The sequence below is a fragment of the Embiotoca jacksoni genome, unplaced genomic scaffold, assembly GCF_022577435.1.
Source record: "Embiotoca jacksoni isolate LCO1_2020_lvr unplaced genomic scaffold, fEmbJac1.0.p SCAF_2, whole genome shotgun sequence".
NCBI lineage: Eukaryota > Metazoa > Chordata > Actinopteri > Embiotocidae > Embiotoca > Embiotoca jacksoni.
Genome location: NW_027185340.1, coordinates 6,470,976 through 6,496,613, shown reverse-complemented (window position 1 = coordinate 6,496,613; position 25,638 = coordinate 6,470,976). Strand labels below are relative to the sequence as shown.

The following is a 25,638-nucleotide window of genomic DNA, read 5'->3' as shown; positions in this document are numbered from 1 at the left end:
AACAGCACAGCACAGCTCTGCTAAAACCAACAGAGAATACTAAAATCTATTATTTGCTTCATTTTGTATTTAATCTGCCGTACTTAGCAGATTTCTATCGGCTTCCTTTTTTTCCTCTTCTGTTTTTTTTTACGAGCCAAAGTAAATCGTAATAAAACAATGAAAGCAGTTAATAGTAAAAAAAAAAAAACACACAAAAAACACACTTATCAACAAGGCGAGTTAGGGTCCAGCATTTTGAATTATTTTTCTCTCCAAGTTCAGACTTGGTGCTGATGGCAGGAAACAGTATTTGTGAGCAAGTGTGCAGCTTTTTTCATTCATTTCATGAGGTTTATAAACAAACGGGGATTTGAGAAACCCATTTCTAATGTTCAACATTCAGTAGGTGCACCGTCAAATGTTAATTAAAAGAAATACAATAATGCCATTAACTGTTATCGCAGCATGTCCAGTAGGGCTGACCTACTGTATGCTGTAAATGTAAAACATCTACAGCTGCTTAACACAGTAATGCCCTGCCATCTAACCAATAAAACACACACACATACAAATATATTTACACACATGCAGTTTACCTCTTCTCATGTACACATTTGAGTTTTGGTCTGTAAAAGAATACATATTAATGACAGTGACAGTCAACGACTGCGATTAATTGGAGGCAGGAAGATTTAAGAAGCTGATGCCAAGTTAAAGGCTTCACATTTCTCAAATTGTGTGATGAATATTCAAAGACTGGAAACATCTTTCAAAAGGTTTTTTCTTATGATGAGAAATTACACTCATGCACACTGGATGGATTGTCTTTTTCTTTCAGAAGTTGTCCAGTTGTCATCTGTTGCATTTGCTTTAAAAATCTAACTAATCAATCTTTGTTGGTTAAACTTTCCTCAGCTATTCTCCTTCTCTTAATGTGTTGACATTGTACAGGAGGAACTCAATGCAAAATTTCCGGTCCCGAACCTAAATGTAGCAGTATCTTCGATTGTGAGGGTCAAAGCAAAAAAACAAACACATCACTATTTGTTTTGTAGCGGGCATCCTGAATATTCTTGTTGGCACTGCAGTCTGCTGTGTAGATAGACATCTCATTTTTAACAGAGAAACTGGGCTCACCTTTGTCAGCGTGCATCCTCTTTGCTTCATGGCTCATGTCGTGGGCTAGGTCTCCCTCTTTCGGCCCAGGTACCATGTTGGGGGACAGGCCGAGCAGGGCGTGGTTCATGGACAGGCCGTTGTGGTGTGCTGCTGCAGGGAGGATGACAGAACCAAAGAAACATTACTGAGATGTGTTGAATTTCAACTCTTCTATTTGTAGAATTTGAAAAAAAAAAAAACAATCTTTACAGCCCATTTGGGTTTTTCTTTTCTTTTCACCATTTATGTGCGTATCGAACGTACGTATCCGGTCTGAGGAGCTTTCTGTGTGGGCTGGGGAGCTGGACACACTGCTGCTGCGGTGGGATGACGGGTGACTGCCCGGCCTCCTGTTGTCTTCTAGGGAGGGAGCAGGGGAGGGACTGTCCGGCACACGCTCCTGCAACCCCAGCAGCCCCAAAAAACACACACCCAAAAATAAATATCAAGTAGAGCCGCAGGTGTTACACAACAAGAAAAGTGAGGAAGCACTGTTTGAGCAATATCACACGGCTGCTTTCAGTTTTAAAATTTACCTTTATAACAGAGGTGACCATTCTGGAGGGCAGACTCTGGCCCTGTGCTGCGGCTGCCATGTTTGCAATGGTGCTGAGGTGGTTCATCTGGCTCATCGCCATGGTGACAGAGGCTGGGGGCAGGCTGACTGGGATGAGGGGGTGTGGCATCATCATGAAGGGGAGTTCCAGGCCTGAGACACATGACGAGGTCGTTGGTTACTCAATGATGCATATTATGAGTGAGATATTCACAGGGGAAACTTGTGAAGCTGTGGCTAAAAACTCCAAACCTGCTGGTGGTAATTCAGCAATCAGTAATTCCCAGCACTGAGACACCCTTTAAAGTGGGTGTCCAATAACACTGAAGCTTTACCCTGCCATCCATTAGGAGAAGAATGGAATAATTTGAATTAATCACTTCTCGGGTATCTTTCCATGTTAACATAATACACATAAATGTTTTACAACGTACGTTAATAATAGATACTACTGCAATAATAATAAAGAAAACGCGGATGATAACTATATACACAGTCATTCAAAGACCAAAGTTTACACTGTAATAAAGATGCATCAATTATTCTGTGATGCATAAAAAGGGCACATTATGGAAATTGTTTCAATATTTACATATAAAAAATATCTCTGTAAAAACAAAGGCAATCTTGAAAGCCATTACCCAAATGACTAGTTAAATGTGCTAATGACAAACAAGTACTGTTGGACTACAGTGTGGCAATGACTTTAGGGCTAATTATAGCAGCCTATATTCCCGAGCAGAGAAAGAAGAGAGTGAGACCAAAAAGAGTAAGTCACTTTCAGCTCGCACAATAATGGAATTTTCTTTCTTTTTTACTCTTTCATATGCACACAAATTATTCCATTACAACATCAGAGATATCTTACAAATGTTTTAAATTATTCAATTGCTGTCTGGCAATAGATGCCTAATTGGGAAAATTGAAGACATTAGCAGTCTAAAAATGTAAAGAATGTCTCATAAAGATACCATTGGGGGTTCGTAGCTAGTCAAACTGTGGCCCTGCACTGGGCTTCTGAATGGCTTAATGAAAACAAGCCAACTTTCAAAGGACATCAGCGCAGACAGAAGGTCAAAGCTAGGTGTCTGTAGCCTCCCCCTGCCTCCCTCCCTCCCTCCACCCTCCACCCCTCAACCATGGCACCCCCCCGCCTCCTCCCTCTTCTCTATGGGGACTTTGAACTGGCAGGATCAAAAGTGACTGGGAACAGTTTGGTCTCATTCCTCCACCACCCAGATGCTTTTCCTCAAATGCTTAAAAGAAAACCTCATAGACACTATTGGATCTGATTGAGGTTCTCTGTTGATTTTTCACTCTTTTTTTTTTTTCTCTCTCTTTCTTGGCAGCCCAGTTCAAGGTAAAACAAAAAACAAAAAACAAAAAAAAAAAAAAAAAGTAAGAGAAAGAAGGGAGGGAAAAAAGATACCAAACTACAGAAAGCTATCCACAAAACAACTCCACTCTTCTTTTCTGACAAAACATCAGTAGCCAAAGGGCAAGGAGATCTGCATGGCGAAGCCTCTAAAGAGAAGGACACTGGTTGAAAATGAAAGGACATGAGAAGTACTCCTCTCTGTCATTCCCCTCCTTCCAAAGAAACCATTGATTTCCATAAGAAAGATGGCATGCAGTTTCTCAGTGGCGAGTATTCCCAAACAATATAAAGAAGGGGAGATTAAAGAAAGGCGGAAGCCAAGCAGCACCTTGTATCAGCGCCTCTGCCGAAGCTCAGACTGAATCAATTACCACTCAGCAGGCTAAGCTCAATTAAAAAACACCACAGAGGGCCTGATTGCGGGGGTACTTACTGTAGGACAACATGCAGAGGTCTAGGCTACCTATCAGCCTTTCAAGGCCACTCAAGGGCCAGAGTGAAGAGACTTATTCTGCCTTTGAGGTGGGTACATTACACCCATTCAATCAAAAACCGCAACATGCACAAAGACAGATTTTCACCATTTCAATTAAGTATAAAAAAAAACCGCAGTGAAATGTCACCTAATATAACACAAGTCCACACTCTGTAACATTTCTCTACATATCTCTGTGTCTTATCTTGTACTTGATGGTATATGAATCTCGCTGACGTGTCTCCACCTGACTGACACCCTGGCGCCGAAACACTGGACCTCTGTTCACTCTAAGGGGTATTAGTCTCGCTTTCAGTGCCTGTCCGGCCCCTTTCATGTCACCCCGTCCCAAAGCGATGTTTCTCCCATAAAGACCCATTCAGGTCACTGCAGGGGAATGTGGCACCGACCAACAAGGCTCCACCAAATCCCTTTATTTCTATCAGAAAGGAGCCAGGTAAGGAGGACATTCGTTCATTCACCGATTCTGGCATTTTCGCAAAGACAGTTAAGGGGTTCTCGTTTCATTCATATGCAATTTCTTTTTCTAATCTCTTTTTTTTCTTGTTAAATGAAAGGACTACAAACAACTGCACCGCACCGCCCCGAACACTTTTGAACTTGGCAATAATAAACAGTGATTTGTGTTTTTCTTTTAAAAAAAACAGACTCGACAAACATTAGTCGGACTCATTAATCACTTGGATATTGTGCAGATATTCCAGTGGGCACACGGTTAGAAACATATTTGTCAGTTTCTGTTTATCTCTGATACAGAAGTTCAGACCTGATGAGAGGTGAATTCCCACAAGCCCCCTCCCCTTCTCTCCTGAAGGGCATAAACAATGCATTTGGAGTAATTTACCTGAAGTAAGCCTGAGGGACCTGCAAAGGTGAACTCCTATTTACCATCATTAAAACTACAAATCACTTAATACCAATATAAACAGCTCAGCTATTATGTCGTGCAGTGCTGGGGAGTTCACGCATGGATAAGCAAAGATCTGAATCACGGAGGATGAAATGAATGAATTAAAACAGCCCTCGGTAACAACATGATTAAAAAGCTGTTACATCAGAATCAAACTGCACCACTGATGGCAGGTGCGTTACTTAAAAAGAAAAAGCCTGAATGTTAAATGTTTTAAAGTGATTAAAAAGTTAGCAGCAATTTATTTTGATAACAAAAATGATGACTTGCAGTGATTTGTGTTGCAGTTAATCTTCATCCAAAGAGAACTTCTCTGGTCACCTAATCCTGCTGAGGAAAATAAGAAAAAAGCAACTTAGCCATTGTCATTGAAAATGGTATGTGAAAGCAGCCAGCTCCCTTACCCTTAACTCTGTTGTGGACAGATTTCCCCTGACAAAAATTAAACTAGCTCCTACTTGGCACTTTATTATCTCTTCAACTGAATGATTTATTGTTTGTAGAGCGAAAGAACCAAAGAGAAGGGGAAGATTACATTTCCAGCCAAAGCTCAGGCCTGATCTCGTTTTTTACTCCCTCTGTCCAGGAAAAAAGCTCCCGACAAACAATAATGTCAGCTGTAATTGATCGGAGGTCGCTGGCTGGGCCTGCAGTAAAAGCGCACTATTTAAGCGACAATCGGCCCCGCGCTCTTCAGACGCTGGCTAATGAAGCTGTCTGTCTGGGCTATTTACCTTCTCTTAAATGGAAGGGGAGAGATGTACTGTAAGAGACAGGGCTGGAGAGGATCTGCCTGCCGCTCCGGTGAAATAGGACCTGCACATGCCTCAGGAATGTATAATTGGTTGGCGCAGCCAAAGCTGGGGATCCGGTGCTAATTAAATGACTTGTTTAAAGCCTATCTGTCTTTGTTTGGGAGGCTCTGGGCTTCAGAACAATGCATTGTAAATGCTGTTGTCAAACAAACATTCCTGGTTATCCTTTGATTTGAATTGAACAAGACAAAGGGCTGATTTGCTCACTGCTAAGCCTTTGGTTTTCATGGTGTTGAGATATATTTTCCTCCTCTGATCTGTCAAACTGAACAGGACCATTCCAGTCAAGCAGCTAAATGGACTGACTCGCCGCACAATGCATATGCAGTCCGCCGCTGCAAAACAATCTCGGTTTTCCTCCTAATTGCGCTTGTAAAATGCCCCCATGTTGTGTATGTATTTCTCCGACAAAGGTGAGGCGGCGGTGCACACACATGGCGAGTCTTTGTTGTGGTCGTATCAAGGATTTGCACACCAGTCCCAAAAGGAAATGAACGGCTCATGAAAAAGTGTCTGTCACGCGGCGAGACATTAAGAGGCCTCTCCATAGCACTAATCAGCTATTCATCTTTACTATAACTGTTAATCTCCTCCAAAATCAGAAGCCCTGCTCCGTGAGATGGAGGGAGCCCTCCACCCATTAGATCAAACAGAAGACGTAGCCTCCATAAATATGTTGTCTGGCATCGTGGTGCCACTTAAGACAACACAAGCGCATGCTTATATGTGCACAGAAACACAACTTTCATACACACACACACACACACACACACACACACACACACACACACACACACACACATGCAAACAAGAAAAAAAAAACAGACACACACAGATGGCAGGTTCAGTCAAGGCTGGTGAGTCCTGTTTCTCATTAAAATGGGGGGGAGAGAGGAAGGTATTGAGCTTTGATGTAGCCACCCACAGCCCTTCAGTGTCATTGAATGAAACTTTGAAGCTTTTTGTGTTTACGCAGTTAATGTTGATAATAAAGCAAACATCTTGTCTTTGTTAAATACCTGCTGTACGCTTTCGTATGCATACACACACACACACACACACACACACACACACACACACACACACACACACACACAAACGGACACATAAAAAGAATACATCTTGCAGTAACAAAGAGAGGTAAACATGAAAACACACAGGCGCGCACTCAGACAATGATGCAGTGCAGATGCAATTGTGTGAAGGTACATGCACATACGGAGCCGGCCAGACATAAAAACACATGCAAACAATATGCTTTACATTCCAAGGGCCGCAATGATTGGATACATTTCAAGCTAATTCACATCAACAAACACAAAATGTGTTTAGCATGCCAGGATGAAGATATGCACTTTCCCGTGATTCAGGTGGGCAAAGATTTCCTGCCAAAACGCCTAATGTAATGTAAGAGAAACCATGATAAGAAAACATTGCTGGTTTGATGAGGTAACATAATTGCTTTCCAAACCAAACCACTGGAGTGTAACATGTGTTAGGAATTATCAAGGAGACAGACAGAGGTGTTTGTCCTTTAAGTGTATAAAATCTAAAGCAGGCAACTTTTATAGGATAATTTAAATGCTCAGCTCTAATGGCAGGCATTCCTTATGAAAATTGAAAGATCAATCATGTCTGTGACAGATCTGTTGTGAAAGAAGTTCTTCCTGTGTTCGAATAGAAAATGCTAAACACGTTTCGCCGCCGCCCGCCCCGCCCGCCCGCCCGCGCCACAGTCCCCATTTTAGCTGTCTATTTGTCTCTTTGCTGGAAAATGTTAACGAACAGGGCAATAATCAAGCCATATGCTTGCATGTGGCAAATCTCATTACAGTAAATGACCTTTACCAACTAATGCCAACATCCTTGTGCTTGATAACACCGAGCGTATAGAGCGGGGGAGACAATGGTGGGTTTAGTTAACGCAATCATGCACATGGCTGGGGATGGCCGAGACAGCCCCAGACCTTCAGGACACATTAGCAGGCACTGTTCACTTCTCTAATTTGGGTCGGAACCGGGCTCACTTTACATTTGTCACACATCACTCTTGATAAACACACGCGGAAAAAAAAAAAAAAAAAAAAAACAGAAAAGAAAAGAAGAAAAAATAAAACGCCGCCAGATCTCCAACATCCGATCACTTACTCACAATGAGCTGTGGCACAGAAAGTGCTGCGAGCGGGAGGAGAGCAGAAGGAGAGGAGAGATATTACTAGCAGCTGTTACTACTGCGGGTGCAATATATTCAAGCCCAATCAATAAAGCTCCTACAGACAGTGACACCCAAGCAGACAGAGGAATCATTTTCATCTGATACTTAGCAAAGGCTCCCCCTTTTAAAAAGATTGCTTTCAGTCAATGACAACCAGTTGTCATTTGACTAAGGCTCCTGAAATGAAATATATTGACGCGCATTATCAATCACGACCCACTCTGCCATCATATCGCTTTAGTGGAAAGGAGGGGGTGGGGTGGGGGGGGTGGGGGGGGGGGGGATCAGTTTGCATGTGGTCATCAGATCATCCGTTTTAATTACAAAATTAGCATCACTACCTCCTGCGCTCTCACTTCCTCCATTACAACCACCTCTTGAGAGAAAATCAGTAATGCAGTGTATAGTTTACAACTGCAGTGCTAATGAGTTCAAGGTAACTGTGATGTTTCTCCTACATCTCCGCAGCACAGGAAAATGTAGCTATCTTGGATTGAATTATTTCTAAGTTCACAGATGAAATGATAAAAGACTATTTTGAGGTTATTATTTTGTAGAAGTGAGTATTTTTCACAGAGATCCCAAACACAGTTTTTTTTTTTTTAAAGAAATACCTTCCTTTGTTTGTTCACACTGTGAAGGACATGCTGATTGTAAAATTCCTCAACATGGTTTCAACTTGCTCGCTCTCTCCCTCTTTATTTTGGTCCCAGAGGAGATGCTGTGTGATGGTGAAGATGTCTGGGCTCAGTATGGCTGATAGCTCTATTTGGATGAGGGTTCCCATATCATAATTGAGAAAAAAGAAGAAAAAAGAAAAGAAAAGAAAAAAAAACAACCACCTTTCAGGTTCAGGCTACTCACAAGAGTGCTTTTGAGGAACAGAACTATTTCTACCAGACAAGTGCTCTTTGATTCTCGCCCTGATTGCTGCGGAGTCGGGCGATGGGACATTTTTTACAGTGTAATCACAGTGGAAGAGATTGTCATTTAGTTGTTGTCATCACCGTGCGGTCATTACTGTTACTGTGTACGCAGTAAACGTCATTACTCCATGCTAATGTTTCCTCTTAGACATAATCATAGTAAAATGAGAACACATGATTTCCAGCATCTAACGCGGCGCCGTCTTAGCTGCACTTGTGAAAACCGCTCCTATTCTACGCAATCACACGCCATGTATATTTCACTTTACTCCGACCTGCGAAAGCTCATCATCACTGAAAGGTTGAATGTCATTTATTACACGTATCACATTTACACCAAGTGACATTGTCTTTTCAAATTGTGTTGATCTCTTCACTTTCAAAGGTCAGCCCCTTCCCTGGCTAAATTCAACCTGACAGAGAATAGTGAGGAGGGGACAGCCGAACACATGCATCACCCACGCATCAAAGCGCTCCAAATTAATCTATCCAATTAATGAAGAATGAGGCCTAATGTTGATGAGGGATGACAACTCGACTGGTCAGTTGTTTTTTATAGCTCTGCTCCTGCTATTGTGAACTAACCGCAAGAGACAATCAAACAAATATTTCCATGACGCGCTGCTCGTCTCGCGCGTTGCCTCTCCTCGTGTCTCTGCAACACTGCAACTCCGCTGCCACTCAAAGATGATAGAACTTGATATGGATCATTACGGAAATAATGTTTAATCAATTCCCCCTGTTATTGTAATCTATTTCTGCAGTTGTCTGCATTTGTGTATTTTGCGGCTACATCAGTGTGCCTCACAATTTTCCAATCATGCATATTCAAGTATTACGCTGATGCTTAACAGCCGACGCAACTGGAATTAGAACGAGGACATTAGACTTCATTAAAAAGAGAAATGATTATCAGGTTTATCTTTTGAAATGTCTATTAAAATGTGTGTGTCGTTCCTCACTTATCTGTCACCTGGCTCCCATGAGCCTGGCAGACTAATAGAGAGATGGTGAGGGCCAAAGCCCAAGAGAGAGACAGAGACCCATCAAGCTCTTCACTCAGACTGGAAGGCTGTCTGTCTGCTCTGCCACTCTTCTGTCTGGCTCAATGTGTTCCCACCACCACCACTCCTCATTTCCTCAACACTGGCAGCCTAAACAGGTCCTGTTTAGTTCTGTGAAGACCTTCATTTCAGAATACAGACAATCAAAACAAACCTCACTGTAATTGCATAAATCAGACGAGACAATAACGTGTCGCGGTGAAAGAGGTGTTATGATATGTTCGTGAAATGAATTCTATTCAGCCCATGGCTACAATCTCGTTTCTCCAAAGAGCTTTGGCTGACAAAGGCTCCCACAAGAGAGCTAGAGAGGAAGATGGATGAAGTTGCCCCTAGACACTCATATCAGGTCAGTATGTGCTTTATCCCCTAATGGTTAAGGTTAGGATTGAGTAGGGGGTGATACTAGATCTGAGCCCGAGGGCCAATGTTCTGTGTAGAGGAGCAGGAAGTTGCCACCATCCTCCATCATGGCCCACATTTAGCAGCGCTGGGCCACCAGCACTAGTGCAGCTAGCAGGTTGGGCCGCTTAGTTAGCTAGTTGGATGTGTCCTTCCACCCAGAGAGCTTTATTATTAGAAAGGACATAAACAGACTAATTAAATCGCAGCAGTGGAGCTGGGCTGACAGCTGGCGCAGAGAGTGTGACCAAACAGATCCCTATCAAAGGGCACGAGCAGCGTCTCTATATGTGTCCTGCTTCTGTGTGCACGACTGTCTGCTGACATGCATGCCTTTATGTCCTGTAAGTCTATGTGCGCGTTAATTTTTTACCAATTTTAGACCCATGTTCTGTTCATAATTGATGAGTATAATTCTTTCCACTGTGATTTCATTCACGCACACTGTCATCTTAATGTCTTATTTATCGGTTCATCGCAATAACTCACTGTTATGGTCCAAAATGGTACAAATGCTATCCAACAGAGCAGTAAACACTCCAGTAATTAGTGCATGGTCTCCAGGCTGACTCCACTCAGCTCTGCAACATGGCCAAGCACGGACCCCATATAGAGAGGAACCTAGTTATGCATTGATCTCAGAAAATTAAGGCTAACTGCCCCAGATTGCAGCGTCTTGATGTACCTTCTGGATGAGCGATGTACTGTACTTGTATTGTTTGTCGAGTAAACAGGATGATTTTGACTTGCTGTGCTTTAAAATGAATATGTGTTGAATTATTAATGATGGACCCCCCCGGCCACCACCAACCCCACCACCACCACCACAGCTCCTCCTTAAAGTGTGGTTATCTGCGTGTGCAAATGCAAAACCACTGATGATGAGAAAATATGGTTTTAACAAGTCAATAATGGTGAGTGCAACAAGAACTGTCTAATCAATGAGGCTGCAACGTTTACAAACAAGGGCTTGAATTATAACGCCAATAATTGATCGCTTCCATTTTTTTCCCCCTCTCCTTCATGTGATGTCATTGCTTATTGATTGTTTCCTGCCAGTGAGGGATGACGGGAAGTTTCAGAGTTTGTTTTCGCTATGACTTTTGCCCCCCCCGGCCCCCCGCCCCATGCACACACACAACCACCCCCCACCCCCCACTCTGCCCCTCCCACCTCCCCCTTAACACCACCAGCCCCTTCCTCCATTTGAAATTTGCAAGCTGTAGCACCAGCTTAACCAAAAAGGATTAAGTCCCATACCCAACTGAGAACACAGATAATGCTCAGTAATTGGTAAAAAATGAAGATGAATGGGACAGCTAGATAAGGACCAATTAGCTGCTGGGAGTGTACAGCTGTGGTCTCCTCACAGAGCGCTCTCAGGGGCCGAGGCCCTCTCTTTCTCTCGCTCACGCGCGCACGCACGCACACACAGACGCTGGCGCACACGCAAGCGTGAGGGGTAGGGCTCGCAGAAATTAGCCTGATGACCCTGGGAAGAGAGAATGATGCTTCCTCATCATCTCACCCAGAACCTTTTCTCTCAACTCTCAGGCAGGCAACACTCCAGGTAGCTGTCACCACCCATCCAGCTCCAGCCTAGCATGTGGCTTCTCCGCTCCCTGTCGGGCACGGGCAGCCTGGACTGAAGCCACAGATGTGAGACAAAGGGCTTTCAGTTTTTGTTTTGTTTTGTTAAAGTAGCGCTGTTGAACGCAACTGCGTCTACAGCTCGGCCGTGGTGTTAAAAGATTTAAGACGGATTCAAAATGTATCTGAAAGTTAGCGCTGACTGTTGTGTCCCTTTTACTGCCGCGCTGTGTGTCGGTGAGTTGTGCGGTCGGCATGTCGTGGCATCATCTGGCTGATGACAGTAGAATTCCCATATCTAATTACAAACAGGATTTCAGCTCCATTAGAGTTGTGTTGTGAGGAGTCAGATGAGTGGCAGGGCAGCACCCAGTGGCCAAACAGAGACAGAGGGTGAAAGACAGAGAAGAAGGTGAGACGTAGCCAAAACAAAACAAAACAAAAAAGAGAGAGAGAAAGGAGGACAAGGGTGGACCCTGCCTTCCTTCCTACTCCTTCTCTGCAGGTCAGAGAAACACTTTATTTTTTCCTTCCACGGCAGAAAAAAAACAAAACCCAATTCCTTCTCTTGAAATTGGCAGGTGTTTGTTAGTGGGCAGCTGACAATATTTTTTCTTCCAGTAATGAAGGTTGTGGCTGGGGTCAATGCACTGGGAGGGAATGGCGGGCTGTTTATCCCCCTCAAGGCCAAGCGCCACACGTGTTTTGCTTGGTCTGTGATCTGTAATTGTGGCATTTCCTGAGAGGCGCAGGAACAATCCACATTGTGCTTTGGGAGGTCTCCCTCTGCCCAACTAAAGAGTGCGAGGGAAAATCAAAGAAAAGACACCCCCCCACACACACACACACACATCTCATTCCGTCTCTCTTTACATTTTGAAGCTGCTCCATCTCCATGTCTTTCAATCTTTCTTTGCTGTGTCTCCCTACATACACTTCTTTTATATACATTTGTTTCCTCCTCTCCACCTCTCACTCAGGATGTTTGGTTATTTTGGCAGAGAGTCGAACTGGCTGTTTTTTTTTTTCTTTTTCTTTTTCCTTATAATTAATAACATTGATGCAAACAGGAAGGTCTAATTGTAATGAATATTTAATGCGAGGGAGAAACATTAGCCTGTTCAATTTACATCAACACAAAGACGGCGGCGGGCAATCCAACTCTACAAACAGTACAGAGTGTCCTTCACCGGCTGGCGCTGCTCTGCTTTGCTTTAAGCACTTCACAATACAAGATCTGCTTCACACAAACACTGAGACGAGGCACCTGTATTTTAGCCCGAGGGGGATTTTTTTTCTTCTTCTTCTTCTTCTTCTTCTTTCAGTTGTAGCTCTTTCTGATTAAATGGATCTATGTCCTTAGTGGTATTATCAGATGCATGCTCATTATCATATCAATTCCGATCATGGTTGGTAACATAATTTGTGTAAGTAAACACATCCGTTTTGCGTGGGTCTTAGTTTAAGCTGGATGATTATAAAGCGTCAGTCCATTTCCTCCGAGCAGCTGTGGTCTGAGTGTGTTCAAAACAGCATGAAGTCATTCCCCAGTCTGCACTCTGAACAACAGTCAGTCCAGTCCCAACAAAGCTACAGCCAAACATAGTTCCCCTTTTGCCCACTCAATGCTATATCAGTCAAGTGATTTATACGTTTGCTATTGGATAATAGGCCTGAGAGCGAGACATATTAAGCATTCACACACCAAAATACTCCAGGTCATAAATCAGCGATACTTTTGGAATGTTAAATAATTCTGTAATGAAGCTTTAACTTAAGCCTGCTGTTATTTTTCTGAAATTACAAACACGCTTCCATTAAAAATAAAACATGTGAGTAGAGGTCTGGGGCCGGTTGAAGAAGACAACATGCTGCTCGCTGTGTTTCATGGCTCTACAGTGCCGAGCAGGCCATATATCTCCGGCGTATTATCAGGATGACTCCTGCTGGCCACCCTGTCACAGCAGAGTGCTTGATATAAACAAGAGATTGCTGCGACACCCAGTAATCAATATTAGGATGGTTTCAGTACCAAACATCATTTGTCTGTGCGACCATTCCTTTGACCAAACGAAGCATTAATTCAAATCATAAATCTGAGCTGATTTAAATCCGAGGAGAGTGAGGGAGAGAGAGAGGCCCCTGTCTGACTGCCTGCCCCTAATGATTTATTTTCTACATTTCTGCGAGCGAGAGATTTGTCCATACTCACTGACAGGTCACCTTCAAACGCCAGTGGCAGACTGTTCATCACCATGCAGACGAGCATCTCATCGCTGCAAGTAAATATTAAAGGAAAAGAATCCAATTGATTGTGGATGGGACCGAGAGGCGTCGCTGCCATATATTTCACTCAGAGAGCTAATGCTGTGGCCCGCGCATCCACACCGAGAACTGCTCCCCCTTGCCAGAATTATGATTCTACCGGGAGCCTGTGTGGCTGGCTGTGGGCTCAAGGTTACAATTTAAATTGTAAAAAGATAAAACAGTTTCTTATTAGCTCCATTGCCACAGCCTTGCTGTTGGTGCTCACATTTATCTTTATTTCTGTGACCTCGCAGGCTCGTATTCTCTTTTTTTACACACTCCGTTCTCTCGGAGTGATGACCTCACACTTTATGCATTTTGCATTGTTAAATCTGCTTAGAAACGCATCCTGTTTTCATCTTGCGCACCAGAAGCTCCACGGTGTCAAGTATTACTGCAGAAATGTATTCAGGAGTCGAGCCATTTATTACAGTAAGTGAATCAAAACCTCAATTTAGCGACCAAAGCTACAGGGATTACATTTGGTTTATAATTTGGAATGGGCTCATGAATCCGCACTAACATACATTATCATTCTCTTTAATACACTAAGTGGTTGTGTGTGATATTACAGAAATCCTTCTGCATTTTAGGGCTGATAATTAATTGAAATGGCACATAGTGAAAAACCAGTGCTCTCACAGAAATTCAATTAGACCTTGTTAAAAGCTGATAGCTTTGGGAAACTGTATTCACAGTTTCACTTTGCTATTAATTTTTTTTTCTTTCAACATAAAACACTTCAGGAGAAAACAAGACCCAGGTGAATGTTTTCAGTGCATACAAACTGAGCTAAAAGCAATAGCTATATAAACATTCCGAAAACAGTACAAAACACAGTATCATGCAAATATTTAGTTTAGGAAAATCACAAAACCAAATTTGAGTTGCCGAACATGAGGCCTGAAACGACATGCTTATCTCGCAATTTGGTACAATGACGATAGTTGGCTTTCAATTCCACGGGCATTGTGATTGGATATTACCATTACTGCAATTTTTGGTTTCTTTTCGAATACGAGACCACGGGAAAAAGTCTGGTCTTCTAGATATCATGAGTCATATTTCCAAAAACAATGCACATCCCTTCAGTCTGTCTTTTAGAGGTTGATTTCAGAAGCAGCATTGCCATGAACCCCTTGGATCTGAATTGAAGCCAAGCTAAAGGACAGTCTGGCATTAGAAACACAAACTTAGAGGTCGGTAGGCAATAGGCCGATATAGAAGTCTTATATTTGGCAGTTAAATGAAGTGCTGTTGTTCTGAAGTTGAATAAAGTACTGGGCAGTCATTTCAAGCAAAAATACTATTCAATATTTGCTTGGAACTATTATTTGACTGTTAGTCAAAATCCCACCGTGCCACACGTCCCACTGGAGCCTGGTAGCAACATGTTCTTCTTACCTTATGTTGTTTAATTAAGCAATATTACACGAGAGGGTGTGCTTTAACGTGATTATTGGCACGACATTGATGCGGTCAGTCCTCGTCCGTTTTATTGCTTTCTAGAGATGGTTTCTCAAACTGAATAAATACAACACACACAAACACAAAACTGCTCAGCCAGCTCAATCTTGTGGTAAGTAAGATAGCCGCTGGAAAAACGTTATCGATGGAGTCATGTATTTTTAAGATCTTAGCACCGTGTGAGGTGTTACAACATTACCGGTCCAGCTGGCCTCCGCTGGGATTTTAAGTGCACGACTATCCGTGGTATTATAGCAGGTGTTACGGTAAAAAAAAAAAAAAAAAAAAAAAAAGGGGAAAAAAAACAACAAAAGTCCATAAACCATCTGACTTTGTATTTTTTTTTTAGTCTAAATCACTGACCAAAACAATTCATATAGTTGCTGTGAACTCGACGTTTTCGGTCAGTAGCTGGTCGGACGCCAACAGTTAGCGGTTAACGGAAACTTAAACGGTTGCCGCCGAGTTGTGTCGTTAAAGGTGAATATTTATCCACTGTGAACAGGAAACCGGCGACCTCAAGGCGGTGTTCAACCAAGCCAACCGCTCTCTGGTTAATGGGCTAACTGTTAGCTGCTCGCTGTTATTACACCAGCTCAGTGTAAATAATACATTTAATATTGATTCAGGAATTAGCATCGCAATTAAAAAAAAAAAAACAGTAAAAACTAATTTACAAAAATGCCATTACTCAAGGGAATAGATGTTTTTCTCACCCCCGCAAGACAAACATTTACTTCGTCCTACAAAGCGTGATGGTATTCTGCCTGTAGGTGGTGCTAACGAAACTTGATGAATTCAAAGTGTCATAACTTTAAAAGTCATCGCTGTTAACAGTCTACACTATTTTCCCTTAATATGTGTATATTGATACAGACATGTTCGATTACACTTTCCATGTCTGAGCGTTTTTTTTAAAATTTCCCATTAAATTAGCACACATGTAATTGTGCGGTCTCGGAAGACGTACGAGTTCTCCGGTACGTAAGTCTGAATGTGTGTGTTGGTGTCTGCACAGGCACATAAAATAGTTTACAGGTTGCATTTCGCCTTGGATGTGTTCGTGACTGTGTGTGTGTGTGTGAAGGGCATCCTAACCGACACTGGAGCTGAGGTCTCCATTCTCTCCATCGGCCCCATGGTGGTTGGCGTTACCGTGGTAGCTGCTCATCGCCTCCAGCTTGATCTTCTTGACCTTCATGGCCTCTGCGATGGCTGCGTTGGCAGCTGCTGCCGCTGCTGCTGTCAGGCCTGGAGAGAGGAGGCAGAGGAGACAGAGCGCTTACAGACCGCTACATGTCTGCTGGGGCTGAGCCGCTGCACCTGCAAAACCTTTCAGAAACCTGCCTCGGCGAATCAGGAAAACAAAGAAAAGGGACTTTTGAAATAATAAAACAATGAATAATTTTATACACTATGGGGAATAAGCTCCTATGAGAACACAATTTGTTTTTGTTTTTTATCTTCTGACAGGGGACATCTTCACAGCGGGCTATCATGCTGATGAGATGGATCCCTGTGTGTGTGGCAGCATATGATTTTTATGAATGTTTCACCGACTACGGCATTCCTCCCCACAATATTGATGTATGTGTGCCTTGATGGGAACAGATGCAGTCAAGATAATAGTGGATGATGCAAGCATTTTGTGTGCGCAACTTATGATGCACAATATGTGTGTATAAACAGTATAATCGAGGCATAGCAATACAGCATGACACGAGAGGGTTCAGGGAAGGAAAAGTGAACCAGTAAGGTATTTCAAAGATAACTTCAGCTGCATTCAACAGATCTAATCATCCTGAATAATGCCTAGCACTTACATGCTGTAGTACCTCATAATAAGAGGGCCCTTCTGAGTGTCAAGGCGAGTCATCAAGCACAATTGAACACTATAAACAAATGTACCAAAGATTCAAGTTGTTTTATTCTTTGGCTTTGAGTGTGTTCAATACTTAAGAGGACAATGTGCAAACGTTAACTAAAGAATACAACCCATTAAAAAAAAAAAAAAAGCAGGTTTTTTTTTTACTTTCAGTATCATCTCTATTACATATATAAAAATATATTCTCTTGATCAGACAATAGGCAACAAAACCCCACAACTTTTAAAGTGGCAGTGAGATATGACACATGGGCACCGGGGAAAGACTGAAAATAAATCACTCAAATTCATGTTTTTAAGACTGCCCATAAAACCTGAAAAGGAGCTTTCAAAATCAATTCATGAGAAAAAAAAAAAAAAACTAGAAATATAAAAAGGTTATTTTCTACAGTGAAAGACTTGCCTCTGCACTTCTCACATTTGCCAGCACAAATAGTCCCGCTTAATGGTAGCTTTAACATTACAATACGGAAATGATAATACATTATTCTGTATGCATATCACCTGAACATTTCTGACAACATGCCAAATAGCTCTGAGAATTTTCCTTGGATTCTAATCAGGCCCAACCCTGCTGTTTTCCTAAGACAGACCAAATGATTATTGACATCACATTTTAACTAATCATGTACGTTTGTGCAAACGACAGATATGTGCTGGAATAGCAGTGTTTGACGTGGTCGTCCACCTCCATTCAAAATGAACTTGATATAGTAACTCCGAGATTATAGACATACATATGCTGAGCACACTGCAGAGATCATAAAGCACTGGTTTGTCATTGTGGTAGTTCCAGGGTTTCTGGTGTATTGAACGTGACTGAAATCTTTATTCATGAGGCTGGTCTCAAACAGCAGGGACAGATAGCGCTAAAGCTCCTCCAGGCCTGGTGAGTCTCAGGAGAGTCCCACGACTCTTCTTGCCAACCCCAGCAACAAAATCAAAAATGCACGGCGAGGAAAAGATATGTACCTATTACCGGAATCGCTCATACCCACAATACGGTATATCACCTGCCCTCTTACAGGGAGCTGCCTGTACTTGATATGCGGGTTTGCCTTACGTTTGACGCAGAACAAAGCAACGTCTGCGTTTATCATCGCTAAGCTGTCACATCTCCGTGATGGGACTCAAAGCGGCTATTAGCCATGCATTTGAGTGGAGACGCGAGTACAAGGAGAGGTAGGAATCAAACACGTGGCTCTAATGGATACATGTGAGCATACGCAGACGCACAACACACACTGGCTAACACGCACGCGGCAGCGTAGCGGCCTGGACACCTTCTCCTCTCATCCCCAGCTGATAGGCAGATGGCGAGAGTCACTCTGAGCCGCTGACATGGAGGTGCATATAATTTAAAGCCTTGTTTGCATCTTAAAATACATCAGTACCATATTGACGTACAGTATACATCATGTCAGCGAGAGCCCTCTCGTTTGCAATGGGCCCTGGCTGCTGTTCCATATGCATAGGCAGAGCAGGAGAGGAAAAAAAAAAAAAAAGAGCCATTGCCTCATAAGAAGGTGATACTTCTCCACATAATGAATGTGGCCTCTGCCCAGTCTGAAGGTCAGCCTTCATTTGTGTATAATGGGCAAGAGTCAACTGTTTTCCAAATGAGACGTATGCAGAACAGACTGCCGAGTAAATATTGAAATCACCTCTGGGCTGTTTGTGTGATAAATTCCCCCCACAAATCAGGTGCCGCTCAAAGGAGTGCTGCGGCGGAGCTTTTTCTGATGCTCTCTAACTTGTAAGAACACCGTGGTTTATTGCACCGCAGCCCGTCTGTCCTCACCATTTTATTTTTCTTTAGTAGACCAGACTAAACTGTAGGAACGATAAAACAAAGAAAGAAGGAAATTAACCCGCTTAGACGAAGGTGACGGGGCTTTGATGAAATGCGTGGTGGGTAAATAAAGGCTGAGAAATTGATTTGTACTATTGTGAAACAGGTGGAATGATCACTTTTCCGTTTTACATTTATCATTCCGCGGCGACCTCCACCTCGCCTCTGACTAAGTGACACAATCCATAAATCAAAATCTTTGATCCGATAATTGTTTCATTTCAGCAGATCAATTGTCATACCCACACAACACACACCTCAACACAATGCACGTAATAAGGAAGCCGGGGAGATGTTGGCGCCCAACAACAGGTCTATTAAGCCACTAGAAAGTCTAAACGTCAACAAGACCAATCCCACTCAGTGCTAATCTGCATTCATTACTATGCAAACAAAACAATCCAGCCTCATATATTCTTTCAAAGTCACCTTTAGATTCAGACACTTTTCTCATATAGACGCTGCACCGGCGAGTCCGAATCCTCCTGAGCACAAAACAAACAGCGCATCGCAGTCGCATGTAGAGAGTCGCACCAGCGAGAGAACAGAGAAGGGAACATTTCGACAAATAGAGAATAGCATGGCACTGTCACATGGGGAGCACAAAACAGCAAATAACAGAGACAAGGTCTGATGGTAGCCCTTGGAGCAGCTGTCATATTAAATAATAATGAAGGATCTATTAATATGCAAAGGAAGCAGCAGCCGACTGGCTTAACGCTGTCATGCCTCTGCATATTGTCAGGATCTTCATCATTAATTAACATGCTAGCTGCCCCATACCTGCGCCAATGTCAGAACATTCTTACAACAAACACCCCAATGCCTGTGCCCTCCGCAACTAACTCGTATAATTAAATTAAAATCAGATTAACTTCACATCACGACACAAAAGACTGACTTTTACGACTTTCTCTAGCAGTGATTACATAAAAAATATATAATAATAATAATAATAACAATAATCATAATAATAATCATAATAATAACGAGAGCTTATCTGCTGTGTTTCAGTTCTGTTCTCTGTCAGGGAGTGCACCATGGGCAACAATGGAAACACACTTTATTTATCGGACGAGCAGGATAAACAAGAGAAGAGGCACTCCATGTCAATGAGCATGACCGCCTAATTTTATGCATGGACCGGTGGCAGCACATGACAAACTGGGGATGGGAACGACGCGACTCTTAGGTACACTAAACCACTTGAACTGTGCTATCCACATCATGACAAATTTAGTATCAATTACGGAGCGCGCTAACCTTATGACAAGCAGCTGACTGGAATAGGAGGGGCACAAAGAACTGACACTAAATTACCTGGTGCACACTGGATCTATTTTAAAGCAGCTTGAAGTGGCGACAGATTAGAGGATCCACTCTGCAGTCGAAGATGACATTCTAATTGTACATTGAAAGAGTATAAATATTACAATATGTCTCCTCTTGGAGTGCTTGTAGGAAAAACCAGCTCTGTGTGTCACCGAACCCCCCCCCCCCCCCTCCCACACACACACACACACATGTGTACAGTGCAGCCAGACAGCATTTGGAAATATTGTTTTTATCAGTAAAGTACAGGATGCTCCCTGGTAAGATGTAGGTGACATTCATTTCTCTAATGGTAAATGCAGTACTCTTGCGTTATTCAAAAGGTTGAAGCCATATCCAGGACATAAATGAATTATATTGAAGCTGCTGCTTAAGTAGTGGCCAGAGTGTGAGTGGAAGCCCCCCCGCTCCACTTTAAAGGAGATGTCATCTCAGTGTGGTGTCAGTCCGCAGCAAATAATCCGATTTGGGGGCCAATCTGCCTGTAATGCATCAGCAACTGGAAAGGCTCCAGCGTAACATACCCTCCTCCCTCCCCCCTCCCATCCACCCACCACCCCCGGGGGCATGAACGCAAGCAAGGCAAGCACGCATTCAGACACTCACACATGTGCTTTCACACACATATGAGTGTATTTCCTTAAGTGGAAAACTAAGCATATTAAGATGTCCTTTTCTAAATGGAACTGGTGTCAAGGGCAAAGATACATATGTTAACAATGTGTTTCACATCGCCTCTCCGGTCCTGTTGAGTGCGAAGGAGACGTCTGTCCACTGGGTTTAATACAGTCTTTGATTTTAATATGATATGATGTGAGTGTATGTCTAATATCTAAAAAAAAAAAAAAAAAAAAAAGTTCACTGATTACAGTTCGCATGAAGAAATCAAAGCTGCACGCTGCGACATTAAATCGTTTGAGAACTTCCCGTATCTATCATGAAATGAGACTTTTTGGCAGTTTGGAGCATCAGTCAGCCAGCGTTGAGCGATACGCGGCTACAGGAAGGACACGCCGGCATCATACATTGCAACTGCTCAGAGAAGCATGTCATTTCTCTCCTGTAACGTCAGAAGAAAAATGACATGCTAGTATGAAGAAAACATTTCATGTAGGGTTTGGGTCTTTCTCTGCAGCCCGAATTAAACGCTGCGGTGGCTTTTAAGTGAGTTTTAAAGATTTGGTGAAGCCCCGGGAAAAGCCGTCGGCCCATATTCCGTCCGTGTGTGCAGGCGCTAACTCATCTGAAAAATGAACTAATATGACATGACACGATAGTGTAACTATTTCAGACAGTTTCTCAATGTCGTTTTTTATCATCAGTCAGAACATTTGGACATGACAGGGAAGATCAATTAGTCACCTACTTAGATACTAACTTATGTGTGGTCAATTATACTTAATTACTAATCTGTCAAAATTGGTAACTTCCTTGACGTTTAATGCTCAATACGGTCCTCGAAACAATAAATGGTTCCATTACAACGGAGAAACTGGTGTAAAAGTTCTGTCTCGCCACAGTTGGGAAGCTTAAGGCAGTTATGAGAAGAACCAAAAAAAAACCTCAATTACTTTATCTCTGCCCCCTGAATACCCTGACTAAATGTCAAGATCATAGAGTCCCTCTGGGCTTAAAGGGGATGATATCAAAAGGCTTTTCTGTTGCTTTATGTTCCACTAAATAACACGGCTCTTTCTCATCATTGTCCTTCTCTGTGTTCACTTCAGCCTTTAAGTTCGCCCTCTATACTGCAGCACAGATAGCCAGTGACCTCACCCTATTCCCAGAGTTCAAAGCGCTGGCCTGTGAGTCTCCATTGTACTGATTCACATGGATGGACTTGTGCTTAATATTGAATTTCAAAGTACTCATAGTTGCTGCTTTGTTGCCTCTCTGAGAAAGAGAAACAAATAGTCCCATTCTACTTTATTCTTTCACAGAGATGTAATTAAAATGTGTTCGGAAAGATAATCACCAGTCTGTTCAAATTGTTGTACACTAAAGATCACCACGGAAAACGCTGCCGTGGTGTTTTATCTCGTTGTAAAGTACCGCAGTTAATAGTTGGTTAAATACAATGTGCACTGTACTCCGAATGGGCATTCAAAGAGCTCCTTTCGACAGTATAATATCATTAAAGACATATCAAGAAGGATAGCAAAATATGCAAATCAGAGCACTTACAGCCACCAACATCAAAGCAGCCACAATGAAGTCAGCCACAAATAGAACAAAAGCATTAGTTGCAATAAGAGTTGGCCCGGGGGTAAGTTAGGGCACAAACGGTTGTTGTTGATTCTTGTGGCGATAAGCTTGCTTTAGCATCACCCACTGCCTATGTACATATACCAGTGGAGTGGATTTAATCGCACTAATTAGAATGCACTCAAGGCAAAATGCAACATCTACTGGAATAATCTGAGAGAAAAGATCTCCACTCCAATTTATTCTCCCCCTCTTGGTTTCCGGGGGTTGAGCAGAGGATCTGTTTTTGGTAAACGAGTGAGCGGCTGGTGTCTGGTGGTTGGGTGCATGTGTCACTTTGGACTGGTTGCCATTTCGAGGACAAGCTGCGGGGAGGCCACTCGTAGGGAGGTTGTGTGTGTGTGTGTGTGTGTGTGTGTGTGTGTGTGTGTGTGTGTGTGTGTGTGTGTGTGTGTGTGTGTGTGTGTGTGTGTGATGGAGAGAAGAGAGAGAGATAGGAGAGACCCAGACAGAGTGAATGGGAGCCTTGGCAACAGAGCGCTACCGACTAAAAACCATACCATTACCTGTGGGCGGGATCATGCCAGGGGACATGAGACCGGGGACCGAGTGGGGCATGATGTGGGGGTTCTCCGGTGATGTCACGCTCTGGGTTCTCTTCGGAGGCCGGCCGGGTCTGGAGCTGCAAAACAGGGCAGAGAATGAGAGTGAGATGGGTGAGAGCTGAGGAGGAGACTGGCAGCGGGAGGAGGGTGGAGGGGGGGGGGGGGCGTGTGGGTAGCGGCGGCGGGGGGAGTGTTAACATTTGGAGCACTCCAGAATGCAATTCCATTCCAAAGAGCTAACATGTACTGTAAATAAATTTCTTTTCAAGGACAGTTGCTTTCTGCAGCTCAACATAATAGACTTCCATAACTAATTAGATTACACGGTGAATTCATTTCCTTTATTGAAGATCAACCACTTTTTGATGCATAATTCATAACCCGTACCTCGTTACCTGTTCCTCCGTATTAATATCCCCACACTATTTGAATTGCCTCGTTTGCATATGCTAAAATCCAGTGCGCGGCCCTCGGCCTGGAAATTACATGTTAACTTGTTATAATTATTGCAGTCAGGCCACTATTGATTTATGAGACTTTTAAAAACCAAATATGTGTAGTTCTGGTAATGAATGATATTTTAAGGTTCTTCAGGAAATTAAAAGGCAATGGCTGCCTTAGGAAATGTTCTGCTTGCTTGATTTAATGCGTGCCTTAGCTGGAAGGTGGTGTGACAGAGTGATTCAGACCTGTTGGACGGTTCTGATGGGGGAGTTTTATTACACCAAACGAGGGGCACAGATCCAGCTGTGATAAATGACTGTGCCACCTCACTGTGGAGGAGAAAAGGGCCTTCAAAGCAGATACACCCCTGACTTTCCACACATCTTACTCATTCACTTATTAATACAGCTTCGAGTTTCAATCAATACCTACTTTGCTGGCTTATAGTTGCAAAGAAAAGCCTACAGGGTGAAGGAAAAAAAAACACACAATGAGCATGTAATGGGCCAAGATACTATAGAGCTATATTCTTTATGAACCAGGAGCTGGATGTCTCGGCTGAAGATGAATTATGGTGACTTGACACAGGTGACATATTGGCTTCATACATTATTTCACATACAAAAGTCCATTTCAAGCTTTAGCGGGATACCAAGTTCTCTGCAACATGACCCGAGTTAAATCCATCTTTAAAAACACCGAAGGGTTTCCGCAGTCGGCTGTGACTGGGAGTGAATTTTACAACCTTTTTTTTTTTTTTCCATCTTGTGCACAAATATATCTTCGTAGGTACTAATTATGTTAGTGGCATAACACATCATTGTGGTCACAAGAGTCATAAAAATTTATTCTATTGCCTTCTTTCTTCATTTATTGTCTGCAAGTAAAGTTAGTTATTACTTTCCCAGACATAATTTCAATCTTCGTCATATGATTTTTAATATGGACACAGAGTTATGGGGTTTTTACAATCACTGCAACCAGTTGATGATCTCCTCTGACTTAACAATAATGTCTTATTCAGGGCTTTATCAAGCAGTACAGCGTATGCAGCCGTTTGTGTTACAGTACATTTCACTACATTTCCCAAAGGCAGTATCTACAGAGTGATGCAGTGTTTTAGTTCACATACCACACAGCCTTAGTGGTGGAATTTATTCAGCCATGTCTTGTGAGGTTTATTTACCTCAGTCCTGCTAATAGAGTGCACTCACTCTATCTGTCTGAATGTGCTGACTCTCTCATAAAGCGGCTCTGGAGGTTTTTAGGGACTAAAAGCAGACCTTCAACCAACTGTGTCCCTTCGGAAAGGGGAAATACACAAGTGATAGAAAGAAGTATCAAGAGGGAGAGCGAATGACAGGAAGGCGAGAGGAAGGCAAAGAGATTGGGAGAGGGAGCGAGAGAGAGAGAGGGAGAGAAAGAGGGAGGACCAGAAAGAGAAACGAGTGCCCCCTCAACCTAGGAACGTCTGGAAACGTAATTCCTATTTCTATAGAAGCACCTCTTTGATCTTATGAGAGGGAGAGATCGCAGACAGTTTTGCTGTCATCACTTTCACTTGTACTCTGGTTGAATTATGTATGAAAGACCTCAATAGAGGGTATGTGATGGGTAAAAGGCTTTTTACTAACAATACTAAAAGCAAAAAAAGGCCCTCAAATGGACAAAAAAAAAAAAAAAAATTGTCACGTCAACCTCAGATCATGTCAAAGGATGTGAACCCGGGTACAAAAGCCCGGTTAGGTAAAGGTAATGTTTAGATATGCTGCGGGAGAATCTGTCCGTGTGTTTAAAGGGATTGCATTTCAGCTACTCTCTGCACACAAATAACACTAGCCGGCCATGAAAGCAATACGGCAACTGAAACGGAGCTTTGAACTGAGGAACCTCCGAGCAACAGGAAAGCCTCTCAGACATTAATGTTACTGTCTCCTCTCCTTATGGCTGAGTAGGTTTCTAAATTTGCAGAAATGCCACACACTTTGCAATAAAGGAGGGAGAGGTGACTTAGTTCCCTTTTTTTGTTTTTTTTTTTTCATTCTTTTT

The 25,638-nt window shown here is 42.8% G+C and overlaps 1 protein-coding gene across 2 annotated transcripts in view; it reads right to left on the bottom strand.

The window, feature by feature from the left end:
* The window catches only part of dachd (dachshund d), a 94,592-nt gene that overhangs the window by 23,069 nt on the left and 45,885 nt on the right, over positions 1-25,638 (bottom strand). For both annotated transcript variants that reach the window (XM_069154269.1, XM_069154270.1), the window contains exons 2-6: positions 23,107-23,222; positions 16,365-16,517; positions 1,677-1,849; positions 1,405-1,540; positions 1,120-1,251 (exon numbers count right to left, since the gene is read on the bottom strand). In XM_069154269.1, the coding sequence (XP_069010370.1) occupies positions 1,120-1,251; positions 1,405-1,540; positions 1,677-1,849; positions 16,365-16,517; positions 23,107-23,222 (710 nt within the window). The remainder of the gene's footprint in view (positions 1-1,119; positions 1,252-1,404; positions 1,541-1,676; positions 1,850-16,364; positions 16,518-23,106; positions 23,223-25,638) is intronic.